The 20,601-nt window shown below is 34.9% G+C and overlaps 1 protein-coding gene across 1 annotated transcript in view; it reads left to right on the top strand.

Annotated features, from left to right (window-relative positions):
• LOC149802751 (uncharacterized) overlaps positions 1 to 20,601 on the top strand; it is a 103,102-nt gene that overhangs the window by 59,649 nt on the left and 22,852 nt on the right. Inside the window, exons 2-4 of the mRNA XM_089953827.1 lie at positions 10,788 to 10,889; positions 15,628 to 15,726; positions 16,434 to 16,532. Of these exons, the coding sequence (XP_089809953.1) occupies positions 10,788 to 10,889; positions 15,628 to 15,726; positions 16,434 to 16,532 (300 nt within the window). The remainder of the gene's footprint in view (positions 1 to 10,787; positions 10,890 to 15,627; positions 15,727 to 16,433; positions 16,533 to 20,601) is intronic.

Raw genomic sequence — 20,601 nt, 5'->3', positions numbered from 1 at the left:
ATTTCCAGGTAAATTTAAATTGGACTGCATGTAATGTTTGCATTTCCAAGTCAGTTTTCCTTCATCAGATGAAATAATCTTTCTCAGTATTACACTAGATGTACAAATGACAAATTTTGGCATCTGAAAACAACAGTATGTGTAATATGACTATATGAACAGTTGGAAATGATTGGCAACTTGCATATTGACAAATGATGCACTATTAAAAGAAAGAAGATGGGATTCTGGGAAAGAGGCACATAAGCAAAGATGTTACTTAGGTGAAAAAAAGAGATTTAAATAGAAAATCTGGAAAAAATTAATATAATTAAATAATAAATCAAACGATATTCTTTGGTTTGATACCAGTGATGTTGTAGAGTTGTTGACTCCTATGTTATTGCCCCGCCCCGCAAATATATCTTTGATTTTTCTACCAGTACCATTTTTATTGCCCCACCATACAATATCTCTGGTATTCTAGATGCACATAAAGTCTAGCCAATACATATTGCTGGACATTGTTGCTTAGTGACTGTGACAGGAGTTAAACGAGTACTATGTCTCTCAGTATCTATCTTATATACTTGCTTTATATATACTTATATATAAGATGAGTCTAACTGCAAACTGCACAGACCCAGATCTGTGTGTGCATTATTCACTGGCAGATCTGGGTCTGTGTAGTTGTTAGGAGTAATCAATGGAAAAAAAAACAAATAGACCATAATATGCAGTCAAATTATGCTACAGTAGATCAGGATTTTTGTTGTTTTGCAGTTTACCTGAACTTATAAGTGAGTATATGTCGTATCTTAACAGTAGAAAGAGGGTTTTACCTGGAAGCAGGATAAACCTATTGGTCACATGGTAGATATAATGGACCCTTTACATTTGACCACATGGTAAGTATATAATAGACCCATTACATTACTTCATTTGACCTTGCAATGGTGGTAGAGGTGAGACAGCATTCTGCACATTTTTTTTCTATCCTTGTAGTTCACTGTCAGCGTGAAATTGAAAGGTCCTGTATTTGCATGTCTAGTTTCTTTTTCCCCACACATTTATTTGAAATAGGGTATAATTTATTAGCATACATGGTCCACGAATGATACTGTATATAATTGGCTAGCAACTGCCATCATTTCATTATGTGGTGAGATAAGAAAAAGAATCAGCAGCATGAAGTGCCAGAAGTCAGAAGAATGTAAACTATCATATGTTCTGGCATTGTGGTGTGTACCATAAACATGTGGATGAAATAAATATCACATGTTCAGTCCTTGTGGTGTATACCTGAACCATTGAGGGCAGAATAAATATGTATTGCTAACTCCCATCTGTTTACCTTATTTATGTGCTGTAAATAGTAATCTACTTACAGCATCTCTTTTGTAGAGAAATGTCAGGATCATTATTATAATTCATTCAGCCGGGAATTGTGAATTATATCGGTCACTGTAACTCTGAATTTTCACATGAGCATCTTGAAAAGTAGATGACCTTACTGCTTTTGTTATTGTACACAAATGATTCCAGCATTAATATTTAGAATAGCATTACTCTTTTGATACATGTTGAAAAATGTGGTCTGTGTACATGTAATACACAATGTTGGTCCTAGAGTTATGGAAAAGTTCATTTTTAATATGGGCTTGAGCAGTTCTGTGAGCTATTGCATGCCACAGGTAAACTAACGTCAGCATCAGTTAGTTTGTGTTAACTAATTTGATCATCTACTTAATTACTGTTGAGGAGGCAAACAAATGTTTCATATTGCACTGGTTTTAAAATTATGGTAGGTAGGTAGGTTGCTTTTTTTTAAAAAAAAACATAATATATATGTTTAATCTACTAAGCACTTCCCAGTACTGGGCTAAACCAACTGAATTTGATGAAGAAATCAGTTTTGTTATTTACAGTAATACCTCGAACATTCGCGATGTTAGGTTCCAGAACCAGTCGCGGATCAGGAGGAATCGCGAATGTTTGGTACGAGTCACTAAAAATGCCAATAAATGCTTATTTCTAGGGTTTAAACCCTAAATATGACCCAAATCATGCTCCCAAAGCACTTTAATTTCATTTAAAAGTTAGCTTAATACATTACCCTTAAAAAGAGAAATAAATGGTTGACGTAAAAATAGAGTACAGTATCGCCTAATGGGTATTTGCCACACTAGCGCATTTACAGTACCATACATGTCATACCAAAGACTTACAAAAATGATGCTAACAGCTACCTCGCTTGGCGCTCAGTTTTAAGATTTTAGTGTTTGGACTGGTCGGCCTGTTGTCAGGATAGTGTGACTGGGTAGGACATCATGCTACATGTCTGCAGCATGATGCCCCAGTGCTAGACATCGGTATAGACTGCCACACTACAGACATAGTAGTGATATGACTAAAATTTTGTTAAAGCTATGTTAAAAATCCAAATCACACACACAAACACACACACACACACACACACAAATATCACAGACTTATAAATATGGTACTTGCGGCTGCCTCCCTAGGTGCTTAGCATTAACACATTAACCCCTGGAGTGTTTTGTGATTTTTGCCTAAAAATCGAGTAGGAAACACATTTTGAAAGCTATTTCTGAATAGACTCAAAAACACCGGTCATCTTTCAATAACATACTGCCTAGTGGTGTTAGAAACATCGATGATTTTCGTTGGCTATTTGACTCGCGCATGAGCGAAAGGATAAAAGTTGGACTTTTTTTTGTTGCTAAACGGAGCCATTATTTTTATATGGAGACCACTCTTTATTCCAAATGCCCATCTTATCCTACTTTTTGCAAAGGCTCATTTGTCTGTTTGCAGTTCATACCGGTTTGCCTTAGATCTGAGACCAAAAAGTCTAAAATCCGGACACAAAATCAGATTCCAACCACGGGCAAATTTTGGGTAAAAAAAAGTCGGGTAAAAAAAATGAGGTTTTTCTATCTGTATTTTGTAGTGCAACTAGATATTCCAGATTATTTGGTATCATTGTAGAGCTACATCTGTCCACCTTTCTATAATACCACCCACTTTAGTGTATCATGCATGACCATGACGCTACAGAGCTCGGCAGTAGGCTACTACCTCCTGCCCCGTAAAGTCGTCGCTAGGGGTTAATGTGGTAAGAGGTTAGTGTTAGGACTGGTCAGCCTGGTGTCAGGGTAATGTGACTGGGTGGTACATGATGCTTCATGTCTATGGCATGATGCCCCAGTGTTAGACATCACTATAAATTGCCACACTACAGATATTGTTACGATATGATTTTTTTTTTAAAGCTACGTTAAAATCCAAATCACACACACAATTAGTTACTGTATGATAGAATCCTATGATGGATAAATTTCTGGAACAGTGATATCCATGCCTGTTCATTGATGAATAGGATAAATTAACAGTTTTCTTTAAAAAATAATACGATGTAATTCTATCAATAGTTTTTGTTGCTGTGAAAATTTCGTGAGAATTTGATTATAGACACTGAAGTTCCAGCAATTTTGAAATTTGTGTATTTACATCTTATATAATATTTGTAGTAACTAAAGAGTCGTCTGTCCATGTTTGCTTAAAATTAGACCACTAGGACTTTTAAATTGACCTTGATGAGGGGTGCATAGACCATGATTCACCTAGATTAGTGGTGCACAACATGAAATGCTTGTTGACAAATCATGTGCAGCCAAGGCTTGTGTCATTACCTTGCACATGTGTACTTAGCTTTTTATGTAACATGTGCAGTGTGGCCCACTTAGGTCCAGTCAAGGTTGTTTCTGCTCAATGTAAATATTTGTGCACCTCCAACCTAGATAATATTACAGTGCTAGCAAAATGGACAGCAAATGATATGGAAACTGTGAAGGGCAGTGTTGAATTTAAGTCTGTAATTCTTCAAAAATTGAACACATTTTCAAATAATTTTAATTGCAATGTCAAATTAGAATGTTTTAGAATTATTTCAATCCATTTGAGAATTAGACAATTTCATTGGTTTTGATAAGCAGTAATAATACTGTTGTAACATTGAGTCACTGTAATCCTACCACCTGGATTCGGAAATGAATGAGGAGTTGTGTGACCATGTTACATTTCGTATTTTGAAAAGGTTAATACAGTTTGCACACGGTCATTTTCAGATTGTTGACAGTTATCTCTGTTAAGATTATGCAACAGCTGACTTTAGCTGGTGGTCACCAGTGGGAGCTTAAAACTTTGTTAATGAATTTTGTTTTCCATTACTGTATACACTGCAAACAACAAAGATCCAGATCTTCCATAGTATAATGCACCTGCAGATCAGTTTTTTTGTTTTTTGTTCCATTGATTACTCCAAACTGCACTGCACCAACCCAGATCTGCCAGCGTATTATGTGCCAGCTGATCTGGGTCTGTGCAGTTTGCAGTTGGACTTGTGAATGAGTATATATGATAAATTTTGTTATAGTGAGGTTTGGGTATTGGATAGAGATGTATTTTATACCTATACCTTTTCTGTTTCTTCAAAACATCACAAATGTTAGAATACTTAACTTAAATCCAGTGGGTTGCAGGTGTGGTACAAATCTTTCATTAATTGTACAATGTTCTAGTAATGACTGAATCCCCATGCCACACATTCTTCTTTCCACAAAGCTGTTAGTGGATGCTGGCATGTATATGTGTAACGGAAGTTGGGTTTAATGTCTTATCTATCCTAGATTTAGAATGAGTTATCACTCTTCTAACCCTTGCCGTATGGAAATTTTAAAGTGTCAGTAGAGAACTATCCTTCTTGCATATTGTATCACTTGCAAATACAAAAATTCACATTAAATAGTTATAATAATAATAATAATAATAATAAAGACTTTATTTAGAGAAGGTAACTCAGTTAGTTACAGAACTAATCTACCTTGAGGCCTTCTATCTGTTATGTACAATATATACAGTATATACAACATAATGTGAAGAGTCTGGCTTGACACTAAATAATTAAGTAATTTTAAAATTCAAAGTATCAAGCCTGGAACACATTCACAGGCATCAGTGAAAACATAAACATATATATAAAACATAAAATATAATCCTGCATTGAAATATTCAGCTATGAAAATGACGTAAAATTACAGAAAAGCAGGCGGTACTTTTTGTACTAGAAGTGTTCAATTTTTTAAAGATTTCATCCATTTAAGACATTGATTGTGAAAAGATTAAATGCTAGGAGCCTGCCTTATGTCACTGGGAATGTTGTTCCATACCAGTGGACCAGTATATTGAAAACTTTTTTTAAACAATTCCTTCTTTGGCCTTGGTATAATGTAATTTTTCTTCTTATGGACCTTAAATTTGGAGTGCCATCAGCAGCTCTTTGGTGAAAGATATTGCTTAGATAGACAGGAATGTCTTTTCTGGATACTTTATACATCAAAAGTTCAATAATAAATTGAAGTTTCTCTGCTTTCTTGAGTTATCTTCTTTCACTAAATAGAGTATCTTTATTTTGACTAGTCTTTTTGGGAAGATTCAACCAGCCACACCACATATTACAATAAAATACGTAAATAAAATGCTTATTTGATAATAAAATGAAAGAAACTAACCATGTACTGTTATCATTTATTCACTTCTTGGGTCGACATTAGCATTTTATTAAAGGAAAAATAATCCACGAACTCCGTATAAGTAGCACATGCATCCATAGTGTTATCACTTTCGTCGGACAACACAACACATTGACAATTGACATGAATATTGAGAAACGAATCATGTTTAGTTGTCCTCAAAGGTTTGAATGTCATGAGAATGAAAACTGGATCCTGCAAAATCACATATGAATGAGAGAGAGTGAGAATTATCAACCCCATTGCTTGAAAGCACCTGCCATTCATGTGTGACACTGTTAAGGTACAAAATAATCAAGAGTGTATTATATCCAGGGTAACAATATGACAATATCTCGCAAACTAAAATCATTATTAGAAATTCATTCACTGTGAGTACAAATGACAATCTTTTTGAATCCATGGGTTACAAAAAGTATTATTAAAGCAAGTACATGCTGTGTATACTATTTACACTGAAGAACTCGAAACCCATTTGTGTCAATTATGACTACAGATGGCATATAAATGAAAGCCCAGGTGTTGAATAAACACACCTTGTAACAGCCATAAACTCATTGTTTGAACTTACCAATAGGATATCAAATACAAAGTTAATTTATTACAAAGCAAGCTGACCCTGAAAGCAGACTTTGGATTCCTAAAAGATATTCAGGCACCAAAAGGATGGTTTGTACGTGTGCAGGAGAAGGGTTGGGTTGATGAGGAGGTGATGCTGCAGTGGATTGGAGAGATTTATCTCAATTATGCAGGAAAGGAACGATCTCTTTTAGTGATGGATTCATTCCAGGCACATATTACAGATGCTGTAAAGCAGGCTTTGAGAAGGGGTAACACAGTGCCTGCAGTTATTCCGGGTGGATGCACCTCCAAGCTACGTCAGTGTAAATAAACCTGTTAAGTCTGACATGAGGAAAAGCTGAACAAATTATATTCTTAAAGCAGCAGAGGGCCTTTCCAAGGAAAATGACAACATGTCTCGTATTAAGAGTGCGGATAAACAAACAGTTGTGGACTGGATTGTGAAAGCAGTTGAATCGCTTCAGGTCAAGCCAGATCTGATCCAAAAATCATTTAAAGTTTGTGGTATTAACAGTAACTTCAATGGATGTGAGGACAATATCATAAAAGATACTGAATGTGATGGTAGCGACAGTGAAGAGGACGAATTTGATGGATTTGAGCCTGAGGAGGTTGAATGGGCAATTAGAATGTGGACAGATAGAAGGATTTAAATTAAATATATTAGCAGCATTCAGGTTTGTTCAGCAGTACTTGGATTACGTCGGTCATCACTGCTGTGTAAATAACAATGTTTGTTTTCGGAATTAGTATGTTTATCAATCACTCTGTATCGTCACCATCTACTGGTATCTCTCTTTCTTTCTCTCTCTCTCTGAATATATTTTTATGTAATTACAGTGAATAGTTTATACTGTGCTCATCAATAGTTATTTTGCTAAAATAAGTCATGTAACGAGCACCACAAATGGCAAATAAACCTTGACATTTAAGTTAAAAAAACTTTCTTGAAGCATAAATTAGAACAGAAAAAGTTGAACTCATTCTCGTATACACAAATGATTCATTCTTACCTGAGCTCTTGTTCTTAGCAAATTTGCATCTAGGAAGAAAAGTGTAAATAAACAACACTCACAGTGTTTTCTTTTTTAAAGTTTTTTTGAATAAAATTTACGTTTGAGTGCATTTTCCAACATGTAATTTTCGAATGATTTAAAAGGTGTCCCACAACTTACAACTCAAAAAAAAATGATGTGTCCCAGAACATACAGTGCACAAAAGAATTACTTTTAAAATAAATTGATGGTGTCCCAACAAATACGATGTGCCAACATATACGGTAAATACAGTAATCCAAAACCTTGGCATGGCCACTTTGGCAATTAAAGTTGATCATTATGATCACAATGTAATTTTTATAGGTATTAACATAAATAATAAAGGTGAAGTAAACATCAGGTTTGCTGAGCTTTACTGCAGTGTTTGAAAACTGTATTTTATTTAGCTCACATAATGCGAATTATTTTATTTACTAAAATTTATAACAAAAAGTTCAATACATTAATTTTTTTGTCACTCCACCCCTTCCTTTCATTCAGTCAGATCTATAAAGTGTCCAATGTATTTGTGCATGGACTTAAAAATCCATAAAAATTCTGATCTAAGAAGGATGTCTGAGATCAGTTATTTGATGAAATTTTGCTGTTTTTCAATTTAAATCACACAAAAGGTTTTGAAATTTCTATTTTGTAAAATTATCCTGGTGACCCCCACCCCATTTTAATTGTACATGTACAGGACATGGTATATTTATCAATAAAAACAGGTTCTTGTTGTGTACAATGTTTTTGCAGAATGACATCGTGTATTTTGTTATTTGTTTGGCATATGTATTATTTTTATCTGATTCTAATAGTGTCACTTGAATTGTATTGGGCACAAGGTCTGATTTGGTTTGGTTTGGTGCTTTATGGCACAGCAACACAATTGGGTTAATTAGTGCTGAGGCAGTTGGTGTACCTTGCACAAAGACAATATGGTACCTGACCTAAGCTGGTCCAATGGTAGGATTTGAACCCAAAACCTTTTGGTTGCAAGTCCAGCATGTTAAACACTGTGCCAGTGTGCCTCCCATTTAAAAACAGTTTGAAAAGTAGACTGAATGGTATCATCAGTGTTAATTTTTTAATATACATGGAGTTGAATTCAATTCATCAGAAATTTAAGACAAATTCAAGTGATACTTGTTCATACTTATACATTTTGTTCTATTTTTCGATTGTTTATCACTCACAATCAGAGATCCTTTTATGTTACTGTATTACTTTGTGCAGCAGTCTGTGATCCACAAATATACTGTGTGTCATAGTCATTAAATAAAGTATATGTATCCTGTGATCCACAAATATACTTATTATTGGTCATGAAAAAATGTTTGAAAAAAACAACTAAATTGTCCATATAGATATATTATTTTTTGATGACAAGCAGAGTTTCCAAAGAGCAGGACAGATTTGTACTGCCCAGATTTTTCTCCTCTTACAAGGTCTGTAACTTAATAATGGTGCATTAAGTGATAATTGTTGTCACTATGTAAGATTCTTTTGCTGGAAAACCTTGTGTTAAGAATTGCCTGTTTCTTTTTTACTTGGCCCTTCATTGCTTAATCAGTGAAGTGGAATCATTGTTTAGAGGTTGTACAGGGTAAATCATGATTAATGCTATCAGGCCAGATCAAATTGTTCAAGTGATGATATGTCAGAGTGGTTTATTTTATGAAAAACCTGCAAACTCTAGATCATTTACCGCCCCCCCCCCCCTTGCAAACGATGCCTTATTGAAGTGAGATGAAAATTTATTTGCTGGCATGATGACTTGTATGTTGAGATCAAAGGTTAATATCATAAAGTTCTACTCAAGTGGAGTGTGTATTAAGGATTTCTGTTGTGCATGTCCATGTTGCATTAATAAACCTACCGAGTTAGACACGAAAGGTGTCAAGTCAATACAGGCTTTCAGGACAGCATAGACAAATCAGCAGCATAAAGTATCTTTTGATTTCCAGAATTGTGTACTTTTATACATGTAACAACTTTATTAAACATTTTCATGTCCATCATTTGTCTTGATGAAGCTAATGACATTGGCATTGCTCTTTTCCTTTTTATCTGATAAAAGTGTGACATAAATCAACACTAACATAAATAAACACTTTTACTATATAATTGTATATTTTGTAGCATCTATTTATAGTTTTAAGTCTGGTCCAGTTGAAACCTTCATAGACCCAGATATATTGTTACATAATGGCTGTGGGTTTTATCCTTACAGTTCGTTAGGAGTAATTTGTAGAACAAGCAACATAGATTATGTTGTATTATGCAATGATATATGAGGGTCTATGTTGGTTGCATTTTTGAATCTGACTTGTAAGCAAGTATAGATGGTATTAAAATATTTATTATTCTACTCTGATAGTTCATGTAGTCTCCATGATGCCTTTCATACTCCCTTCCATTTGGTCTTTGAACTGAGATAGAAGGATCATACATGCCATATATACTCGCTTATAAGATGAGTCAAACTGCAAGGTCCAGATCTGCATAGCATAATGCTCCTGCACATCAGGGTCTGTATTGTTTTGTTGTACTGATTACTCCTAACAAACTGCACAGACCCAGATCTTCTGGCACATTATGCGATGGCAGATCTGGATCTGTGTAATTTGCAGTTGTCTCATTGTATAAGCAAGTATATTTGGTAATTGTTCCTTTCTGCCAGTGTAATTTCTTACAGCCTTCATTTTTTGTTTGGGATAACAACAATAAATCATTCTTTGGATGCACACTAATATGTCAATTTTGGTTTTGACATTAGTATTTGTTAGAATCTTCAATATCTGTGTTTCAGCACATTTCAGACCCAACAAATGCAATTACTCCTGCTGTTATTTCTAGAACTCCTATTGTTATGTCAGCACTGTGTAATACAGGTTTTCTGCACACAAGAAATGCCAGTTTTCTATACATTTCTGCTTCCACCATTCTTGATCATTTTCTCTTGTATAGTCAAATTGTACCTATTCTTTTTATTTTTTTTTGGATTGTAAAGATAGATACATGTATATACCCAATAATAATACATGTGTACAAGACCAGAGTCTATGATAGGGTGCCATAGAGGCCAAAATAATGACCTTGTTAAACATGTATGTTCATCTTTCTTGATAGCCAACCCTCCACCCCTTCTCCACCCTTGAGTTTTTGTTTCTGATGTACTATGGACCCATTTGTGTAAATTTGGGGTCCTTACTCATTTTTTTAACTTGCTGTCACAAGTATAAACCAGTTGTTATAAAACACTTTACTAATTTTCAGTGATTACGATATATTTGGCAAAATAGTAAAATAGTCAACTGTCTTATTTGTTTCATGAGTGAAATATAATCAAGAATGATTCCAAGTATTCAGAATTGCCGCTGATTACATGTATCAGAAAAGTGTCTTATGAGGTGTGCTTTTTAACAATGCACAACATTTTTAGCTTTCAGAAATTAGATATTAAAGGATGCATATGTTGATAATGATTTCAGATAAAATGAAAAGTTAATTGAGGAATGCAAGTTATCCTGTTTATAATATGTTTTAATGCAAAGTTTCATGTTCATTTCAGACTGACGGAAATACCAGTTTTTTGCGGGCGGCACGAGATGGAAATCTTTCGGAGGTCTTGGAATATCTCAGAGGCAGTACTGACATCAATACAAGTAATCCTGTAAGCTGCTTTTTGAGTACTTCTCAGAATAGCTTGAAAATTCAATAAAACTTGATATTTTCTTAACCCCCCAAAGCATGGATGGTTTTTGGCTCATTGGGCGACAAGGTCAAGAGAGCTTTGTGCATCACCTGCTTTTTTGTTATTTGTTATCTTGCTTTTCATGACAATTGCATGCTACCACTCTGGAGTCCATATTTCTGATCCAGTTTCAATCATGGGATTTAAAAATCTTAGGGATGAGTTTAATAATGAGCAAAATCCATACATATTAATGAGGTACTGTTGCATCTGAATGGCTGAGCTTATTAACAATCTGGAAACTGTATTTCTGATCTGATTTTGATCAAACTTGGATATGATGCTTATGTCATTAAGATCTGGAATGAATTAAGTAATGAGCGAGATCCTTGCATATTAATTAGGTGATCTTGTATCTGATTGGTTTGTTACCATTCTGGAAGCCATATTTGTGATCCAGTTTCGATTAAAAACTTGCAATATTATATCCTCAAGATCTTGGATTGGTTCGATCATGAGAAATCCATGCATATTAATGAAATAATCTTGGATCAGATTAGCTGAGCTTGTTGACAATCTGGAGGCTGTATTTCAGATCTGATTTTGATTATATTTGGAATATATGCTTATCTCATTGAAATCTCAGATAAGCCCCCCCCCCCCCCCATGTATGTTTCTGGTCTGCTGACTGTCCCTATTTTTCGTGCCAACCTCTAGCACTTTTTTCCCCGCTTTAGCTGGTTTATTGATTTAGCACAGTACTTGAAATGCTTAGCACATTGTTTATATTAATCATTAAATAATTTATAATGTTTAAATTTAAAAAATTTAAAATAAAATTTTAAAAATTACCAAAATTGATTTGTGCATCTAATTGAGCTGGTTTAGCCCAGTGATTGAAGTGCTTAGTACATTTTATATATATATATATATATATATATATATATATATATATATATATATATATATATATATATATATATATATATATATATATATATATACTTATCATTATAATAAATGATGTTAAATAAAAACAACCTACCTACCTGTCCTAATTTTAAAACCAGTGCAATAGGAAACACATTTTGGGTGTTGGTGGGTACCTAAATTTAGGATTGAGTGAGTTCTATGTGAGATCCATTACTTCTTATTGGCTGAACTTGATTCATCTCCAGATCTAGAGACTAAATTTCTGATCCAGTTTCTATAAAACATGGTAAATCGGTGTATGCCATCAGGATCTTCAGTCATGAGCAACACACTGTGCTTATACATTCTATTTTATATGGACATAAGTAAAATAGTACAATCACAGTAATGTACAGTTTGAGAGATAGTTTACTTGTTGTATTCTTGCAATAAGCATGCTTAGTGAAATGATTAGCTGTTACATTATGTAAGCCATCAAATAATATAAGGTCTATTTGATCAGTTTAAACATTCCCAGCCATGTGGTTGGGTTGGGCATAGTTTTAATAGCAGCAATAGGCTACCCATCACTGTTGTGTTGATTTTACATTTTCATGTGGAAATACCTCTTCAGTTCAATGTGAATACATCCTGCTACTGAGTGGAAAATTGTCAATAAGATACTTTCAGCTGGAGCACTTCACATGCTCATGTGTTCAAGGATGCCATGTTTATGCTTTGCTGTATTTATCTTCACCAGAAAAATAATTGCTTTTTGAAAGTTTATAACCACTTTGTAGTTTTCCCTTCAACAATATTCTATGTTACAGTTCATCTGTCTCATTTAATGTTTATATCCTGGTTAACTTTGCCACCTTTTTAAAATTAATTCTGGAAGGTCCTTGTAAGGCATGTGACGGTACCCATGGTCCACTTTGTAGAAACCTTACATGAAGTCCCCTCTTCTTGCAAGAGGTGCGGGTTGGTGGATTGTACCTTCTTTCAAGGTGTCCACCCAATTTGGAGGTTGACCACCCTCAGTGTTATTGCCTGGTTTGAGTAAATATAAATATAAGTGGTGAAACTTAAAGGTGGAATAGATAGAGATCCGAGCAGATATATAGAACAAACCAACACAAGCCCCTGTACATGTAAACAAACATTTTAATCAGTTACATAAAACAACTGTGAGAATTAATTACATCAGGAATATATTCTGCTTTTAGAAATAAACTTTCACCGAATTACAGAAAAAAACCCCAAATAGATTTAAATAAAGTAGCCGATCTGTTTTACTGATAGAATTAGTTCATCATAGGATCGAGTGAATAATCGAGGTCAGTGCCTTGTGCAATTGCATAACCTGTTTCTTCGTTCACTCCACTTCCACTGTAGCTGTTCCTTCGACTTTCGTCGGTCTTACCTCATCCGGTCCTCACTCTGTGCATAGCACGTAGATCCACAGATACCTGGATCTCAGGATAAGTATGTCTCACTATATGTCTCAGGATATGCCTCAGAATTAATACGTCACAGGATGATATGTTGCAGAGATAATATGTCTCGGATGTGTCTCACAGATAATACACCGCAGGAGCTATTTTCTCCCTTTTAAAAAATATAAATAGAGACAACCTAAATTTCCTGTTGTTTATGATAACAGGGCTTGAATTATCCCCCACTCGCTATCAGATCTTACTATCAGTGCTAGACAGATGCTAAGGCTATCAGTCGGCTCCACATGTCCTATGATGGCCCTAGTTAGTCGAATGGCTAATTCATCACGCATTAATGCCACAGGAGGCATAATGGTTCCGAGACAGCTTCAGTTTACACGAGTGAATAAATGAAATACATTACATGGCTTACTACGTCATGTTCAGCGAATACACACTCAACCTTAATCATACGTGAAATCTAAGTTCAATGAATTCACACGGATTCACGTAACTCATATTAACTAATGTAATGCATGAAATTCTTAGAACCTAACTCTTATGCAAAGAAGATGACAAATTCAAAGAATTCGTCAAACTTACCTAAAGATTAATGTACAACTTCCTGTGCAAAATGATACACGAATGTTGAAATTAAATTCATGCAAATGTAAGTAAATAAATTCAGCAAAGCATTATATATGGCATCAATAAATTACATGGAATTGTCACAAATACCTTTGAGCTTTCAGCATTCCTTGCTTCTACTGCCAAATTTTGTCTAAAATGATAATGGTGTTGATATGACTTCCAGTATGGCCACTACTGTGACGATCTTGAAAGTCTTTTCACTACTCCTGAATGTATGGTCAGATCAGCATTAAGTTTTCATAAAATACGTCTTATAATGTCTAGATTATCCCAAATGAAAATAGTGATGTCCAGTATGGCTACCATGACAGTCATCATAAAAGCTTGTTATTACAATTTTACTTGAACAGAAAGCCTGGATCATGTTAATGCACCTTGTTTTAAAATATAAAAAGTTGTTGTGATTGCTATGTGATATGATGCATGATATGGTCATCATCTTAAGATAGAGTTTTTGACAAATGTTTTTGCTGCCTTTATTGTTTTGTATGCATGCCATTAAGCAGATCATAATATGTTATGAAGATGTCCATCACTCAGTCTGATGCCTGTCAACCCAATCAGCTGAGTTGTCTACCTTCTACAGTTACCAAACATTGTGTATGTCTTGTACTTGTAGTTCAGAAGAACCTTATTGATTTGAAAGAAAAAAACTTGTTTCCACATAATAATGCAAATTCTCTAACATCTTCATTTTCCAAACTTAATGGATTGTGGATACCTTGATTATGGAGTAAAGAAGAATCATATCAATTTGCGGCCAGAAACTCAAACGTCAAGATTAGTTTGATTGAAAGAAAATGGTTTTTGCGCAATAGCTAAAGTTCTCAGCCACCTGAAGTTACCAGACTCTGTGGATGGCTTGCACATTGGGTAAAGAAGAACCCCAAAAATTTTGTGCTCAAAAGCTAAATGGTAATTGAGACAGGAAGAAAAAAAGTGTATGCATAATTTTAGTTCTTATCATATGTAGTTACTAAACTTTTAAAGATGGCTTGTACTCAATGGAAAGAAAAAGAACCATTGATTTTGGAATCAAAGGTCATGGTCACTGGGACTGGAGAACAGATATTTGTTTCTATACAAGAACATTTGTTTTAAATCACATGTATTTTGGTAAAATTAACAAGCATATTTAATTTGGGGTCAAAAGGTAAAAGGTTAAAGTCACTGTGACTGAAGGAAGAAAAGTAGTTTCTGCACTTTTACCATAGTTCATTATGACATACCTCGACCAAACTTGACAGATGGCTTGTACTTGTGGTAAGGATGAAGCTGATACAATTTGGCATCAAAAAGTCAATTTCAATGACTGGAGAAAAAAATCTTGTAGTGAGCTACATAGATTACTGTTAAGCATGAGGTGATATTATGAAGAGCTGCTTGCAGTACCCATGTAGGAGTTATTACTGTTTATAACTTACAGTTGGATGCCGTGTATGACAGAATTTTGTGAATGCAACTATTCTTGCAGTTTTAATGGATTGCTGTTAAACTTGGTACATGTTATGACCACCAGAAGAAGATTGCATGTTGATAAATTGTTACACTTTATGTCAATCAGTGTATGTTCAGGGTCCAAAAGTTTCACACTGATTTGTCCAAAAATAATATGAAAATATAAACTGAACATAGAGGTTAATTACCTAAACAAAAAGACTTTGAAAAATACAGATTTTATTGTGCACATTCTAGTTTTGCTTCATATTCTGTTTCAGAATGGACTGAATGCTCTCCATCTTGCCTCCAAAGAAGGTCACCTGAACATTGTGACTGAGCTGCTAAACAGAGGGGCCAATGTTGAGGCTGCAACAAAGGTGAGACACCATAGCCTTAACACCTTGGATTAATTCAGTCAAGCACCATTTCCACTAAAGACATACAGATACAAATTGTTTTGCACAGTTACACTAAGTACAGCAGACTTTATGCTATACTCCAGGTGTCTTAGTCATCATTGTCGCTGGTGGCGTGATTCATGCTAGCAAATATACTTATATGTTAAAGTCATTTTATGTGCAGGTGTGCTTTGCTGTCTCAGACAAACCCCATTCATGTAAATTAAAGAATTATGTTGTTAACTTGAATGTCTGCATGGTGATCTAAAGAACATTCGATCATTTTGATTTTTAAATGTTGAGCATGTAGTCACAAATGATTGCATAAATTATGCTTTTATGTGTTGAAACTTTGATTAATCAATCAATTAATCAGTCACTGGAAGTCATTTGATTAGTCAGGTATTGATTCAATAAGTAAAATTCATCCTGTACTGTTATGTACATGCTTTTTTGTCCCAAACACTCGTACATAACAGTTGTTGAAATGACCAAATAACAGTAAAGCCTATCAGAAATAAAGCCAGAAAAGATAAAAGACATCAAAGCAAATTAAGCAACATATTGCTATCCACAAGGAGTTAATTCAAACAATGACAAGAAAAACCCCCATGGACTTGGATGACAGTGGTATGCACATCCTTATTGCTTTTCTTGGTAGTGATCATATGCTACCTTCATTTCAGAAAGGGAACACTGCCCTGCATATTGCCTCTCTGGCTGGCCACAAGGACATTGTTAAGTTGCTGGTGGAGAGAGGAGCCAAGGTCAATGTACAAGCACAGGTATGTTATACAGAATTGCTGCTTTAAGCTTCAGGTACAGATCATTCCATGACAATTAAAAAGACTTTGTACTGACAGTTAAAAGGCTTAGTATTGATGATATTATTATCAAATATTTGGTATGTTAGTTTCAGTTTAGATTTGGATAGGGATGCGATCTAGGATAGCTTTTGGCTTTGAAGCGCCAGGCTTGTACTAAGGAGATCACAGGTAATATTTGAATCCTGACCATATATGCTCAAAATTAATTCAGCAGGTAACAAAGTTTTCAGGTTCAAAAGCTTGAGGATTCTTAGCGTACTTTAACAGTCATTAGAATCAAGTTAGAATGATATCTAACTTTAAGGATTTTTCAGAACTTTCGGTTTTACTTTCTTGCTAAACTTAATGAGTGGAGGTTTACTCACAATACCACATTTTAATTTTGGTTTTGAAGATAAACTTGAGTTTCATGGTCCAAAAAAGCTTGAAGAACATGAGCCCTAGACTGATGGCTATGCGTATTTTGCCCCTTGGTACATTGGTACCAGCTATGGGACCAACTGCTTGAGGACCAAAAGAGGTCCGATATCTCTTGGGGTAAGGGTGTAGGCTAGCATTGGAACAGGTCTGTATGGTAAATAAATGGACATGGCTAAGAAAAGCAGAGAGGAAATTAATGGAACCAGTTAGTAAAGTTATTTTAGTATAGTTGTAGGTTCAGCTATGTTTGACTGCATTTTTTTGGGGGGTCTTGTAGCGATTGAAATTAAGAGTTATGTATGCACTAGGTTGCAATATTTTTATTTCATGCACATTCCCATGGAACACATCAAAAATGAATTCTCAGACTGGGTAAAAAATTTGGATTGACCGTAGAGCAGACAACTCACTATCATAATATCTGAAAACCAATGACCAGTCTGCTTTCAAGCAGATTCCAAGATGAGCCAGTTAACCAGTGTTTCTTATTCAAGTTTGTGAAAGAGTTTTGTCTGGTCAAGATGCATAAAGCAGATTTGCTACAGAGAAAATGTTGGGTTTGTAATATCTCTTTTTTTTACCTAAGAAGGTTAGGTTTTTTATGTTAACAGACACAAAATTTTGTATCAGTTGCACAGATTTGAAAAATATTATGCTGGATATACTCTCATTGTGTGTATTATTAACACACTAACCAAACCAAGGACAATTTATTTGGCAACAAAAGTATAATTACTTCCCACTTTTTCAGAGTGTCATATGGATTTCTGTTTGCTGATGTACCAATACCCCTTTAGGTGAATATTGAACAAGCTGTACTTCCATAGCAATCTTTTTAGCTAACCTATTCCACTTTATGACCATCAGTTTATTGCTAGTATCCCGCCGGGTAAATATGAAACAAACACAATGTTAAAGTGACAATTCTTAGATACAGTACAGCTCGTTCAATTTATTGGAACCCCACACAGTGTTGGGGGTGGGGATTTAATCCCCTTCTCTTTCATTTCTGATAATGCTTCATGATGGAGCGATGAATGCCATAAAAAGCACATGTCTTGACTGGCAGACTAATGGCATCGCATCTCCACAGACGAGGGATTGGTTGACTTTACTGATTGATATTTGAACAGCCAATGAACGGAGACCACCCATGGAAAGACTGAAATGTCATGAGTGATTTACAGTCAGATAACATTTCAACAATCGCTGATCTTTATTTCAGTCATATATATATATATATATATATATATATATATATATATATATATATATATATATATATATATATATATATATATATATATATATATATATTATATGAACAATAAAAGAAAATGTCAAAAGTCTTGTTTATTGAGTATATTTAGAAGATGTTGATCAAATTCTTTTGCAGCAAGTTAATGCTTTAATTTATTCAAAATGGTCTGGTAAAATTTACACCCTGACTTGATGAGAGGCATGTGTTCTTGAGTTACTTTTGAACAATATAAATTTATCCTACTATTTAAACATGAAAAGTAATCCTGTGAGGTATGGACAATTCAATTCGTGATAAAAGCTGCTTCTGTTTAAAAATGCAAACAAAAAAACAGAAACACTAAATTTACACGTAAATTCAAATACTTGAAGACAGTTGTCTTGATCTGCTTTGTAGTATAAAAGGCCACTATCCCAGTGCTTGTTTAACTTAAAACAAATTTATGATGAATGAAAGAAAAACATACCCCAGTCAGAAAGCACAGTATAGTCCCATAAATTAGATGATGAGTCCCTTACAGTATATATGGAGTCAGAATTGAACTAGATGGTGGCATGTATATGACATGTATATTCAGCCTCATGTTTGGGTCTTTACTGTAGACCAAACATGTGGTTCACATTTGATTGTAAATTCTGTTTTCAGGGTTCTTTTTTTAAACAGAAGTGGCTGTCGTCTGGATTTTGATTTTGCATAACTGAGAGGAGTACTGATTATGTTTCACCTGTAGGATAAATGTACGCTGTTCAAAAGAAGTTTAATAAAGTTTCTTCAAGAAATGTGGAAGTTTAGATTTCTTTGAATAATGTAAAAGTGTAAAATTGTTGCAACAGATGTTGATCAGCCTTTCTAAATGAAAAAAGGCTGTAGTATTAATACAGTTTGCAAGGCATTCTGACTACTTTTATATTATCTAAAATATGATTTGACATTATATCTATTATTTTGTCTTCATTAGAACTAAGAAATATTTACAATCAGCTGATAATGGTTATGTTAAATTGGTGCCTCTCTCCCTCTCCATGAACCACAAAAGAACATGCTTGCAGGGGTCTTTGGCAATAAACATCACCATTTATTAGAGAACTTGTCCATTCTGCTGTGGTCATCCATGATTACTCCATTAGAAAGCATTGTGTGCAGAGCAATTCATTATGTGCAACTTAAAAAGGATATGCAGAGAGATGGTGGAGGTTAATTTCTTAATCATCTCCACTCTTTCTCTCCACCACCCCTTCCACCCCTCCCCCCATCTGGTGTGTGGGTTTCGAAAAATCACGTGAGCTGTTCTGTACCCTACCCATTTGTGGATATCAGTTAATTACCATATCCCTCTGAACGAGAATTGGGGAGAAGCACATTTGAATACTATAGTTCCCAAAGTAAAATCAGCTTATGCTTCGACAACTGGCACACACTCTGGTGCATTATCCGCATGCAGATCATGATCTGCACTGTTTTATTATTCTGTTGGTCCAAAGTGAAGTGCATAGACCATTGGCGGTGCATCATGTGCCAGCAGATACGAGTTTGCATTGTTTGCTGTCACATGTGTCTGACTATCCTAGGAAGAAAGGTACTGTAATATTCCGACACAACCATCAGCAACAGGCCTCTACAAATTAGAATGTGACTACTGACATTGACAACTTGGGGAGTCATTTGACATTCAGCATGGAACTGCTGGTGGGAATTCGGTTTAAAAACAAGCTAGCATCTTGTGTGTGTGTGTGTGTGTGTGTGTGTGTGTGTGTGTGTGTGTGTGTGTGTGTGTGTGTGTGTGCGTGCTTATGTGTCTATTACTATGTCTGCACATGTGTGCAGACACATATATTGTACTGGTGTCAGATGGTAGAGAATGGCAACTTGTAATCCAAGTCTTCTGGTCTACTGTTTTCATAACCAGAACGGTTTATGGAACGGTCTTTTTTCCATTGCCACTCTGTTCGTTAGCACAAGTTTGTTACTGCTTCTTCTCCTAGACTACTTGTCATATTGCCATGAAACATACACACTCCCCCTTTGGTCTGTTTGTCCGAAATGGAAAATTTGACATCCAACATACAAATCTTGATATTGCTAGACTTCTAGTAATGTCTTCTTTGCCCTAAATGAAAATGATGCCAATCTGACACAACAGCAAAGTTAAAAATAGTGTTATTAATAATATAGATAGTTTCAGCACTCAGCAGTTAAAGAAGTATCTGTCTGGATGCTCGTTACTCTTATTAGTAAAAATAAAATGTGTTTGTTGTTGGGACTCAGTTTTAATGAATTTGTAGTCCCGATAATGTGTTTCCCTTAACAGAGATGTGACCTTTAACAGGTTATCACCCAAGTGTCTGT

This window comes from Sinohyriopsis cumingii, chromosome 3, assembly GCF_028554795.1.
Source record: "Sinohyriopsis cumingii isolate HCF-2022 chromosome 3, ASM2855479v2, whole genome shotgun sequence".
In the NCBI taxonomy this organism is placed as follows: domain Eukaryota; kingdom Metazoa; phylum Mollusca; class Bivalvia; order Unionida; family Unionidae; genus Sinohyriopsis; species Sinohyriopsis cumingii.
This window is presented reverse-complemented; position numbering and strand designations above follow the sequence as displayed.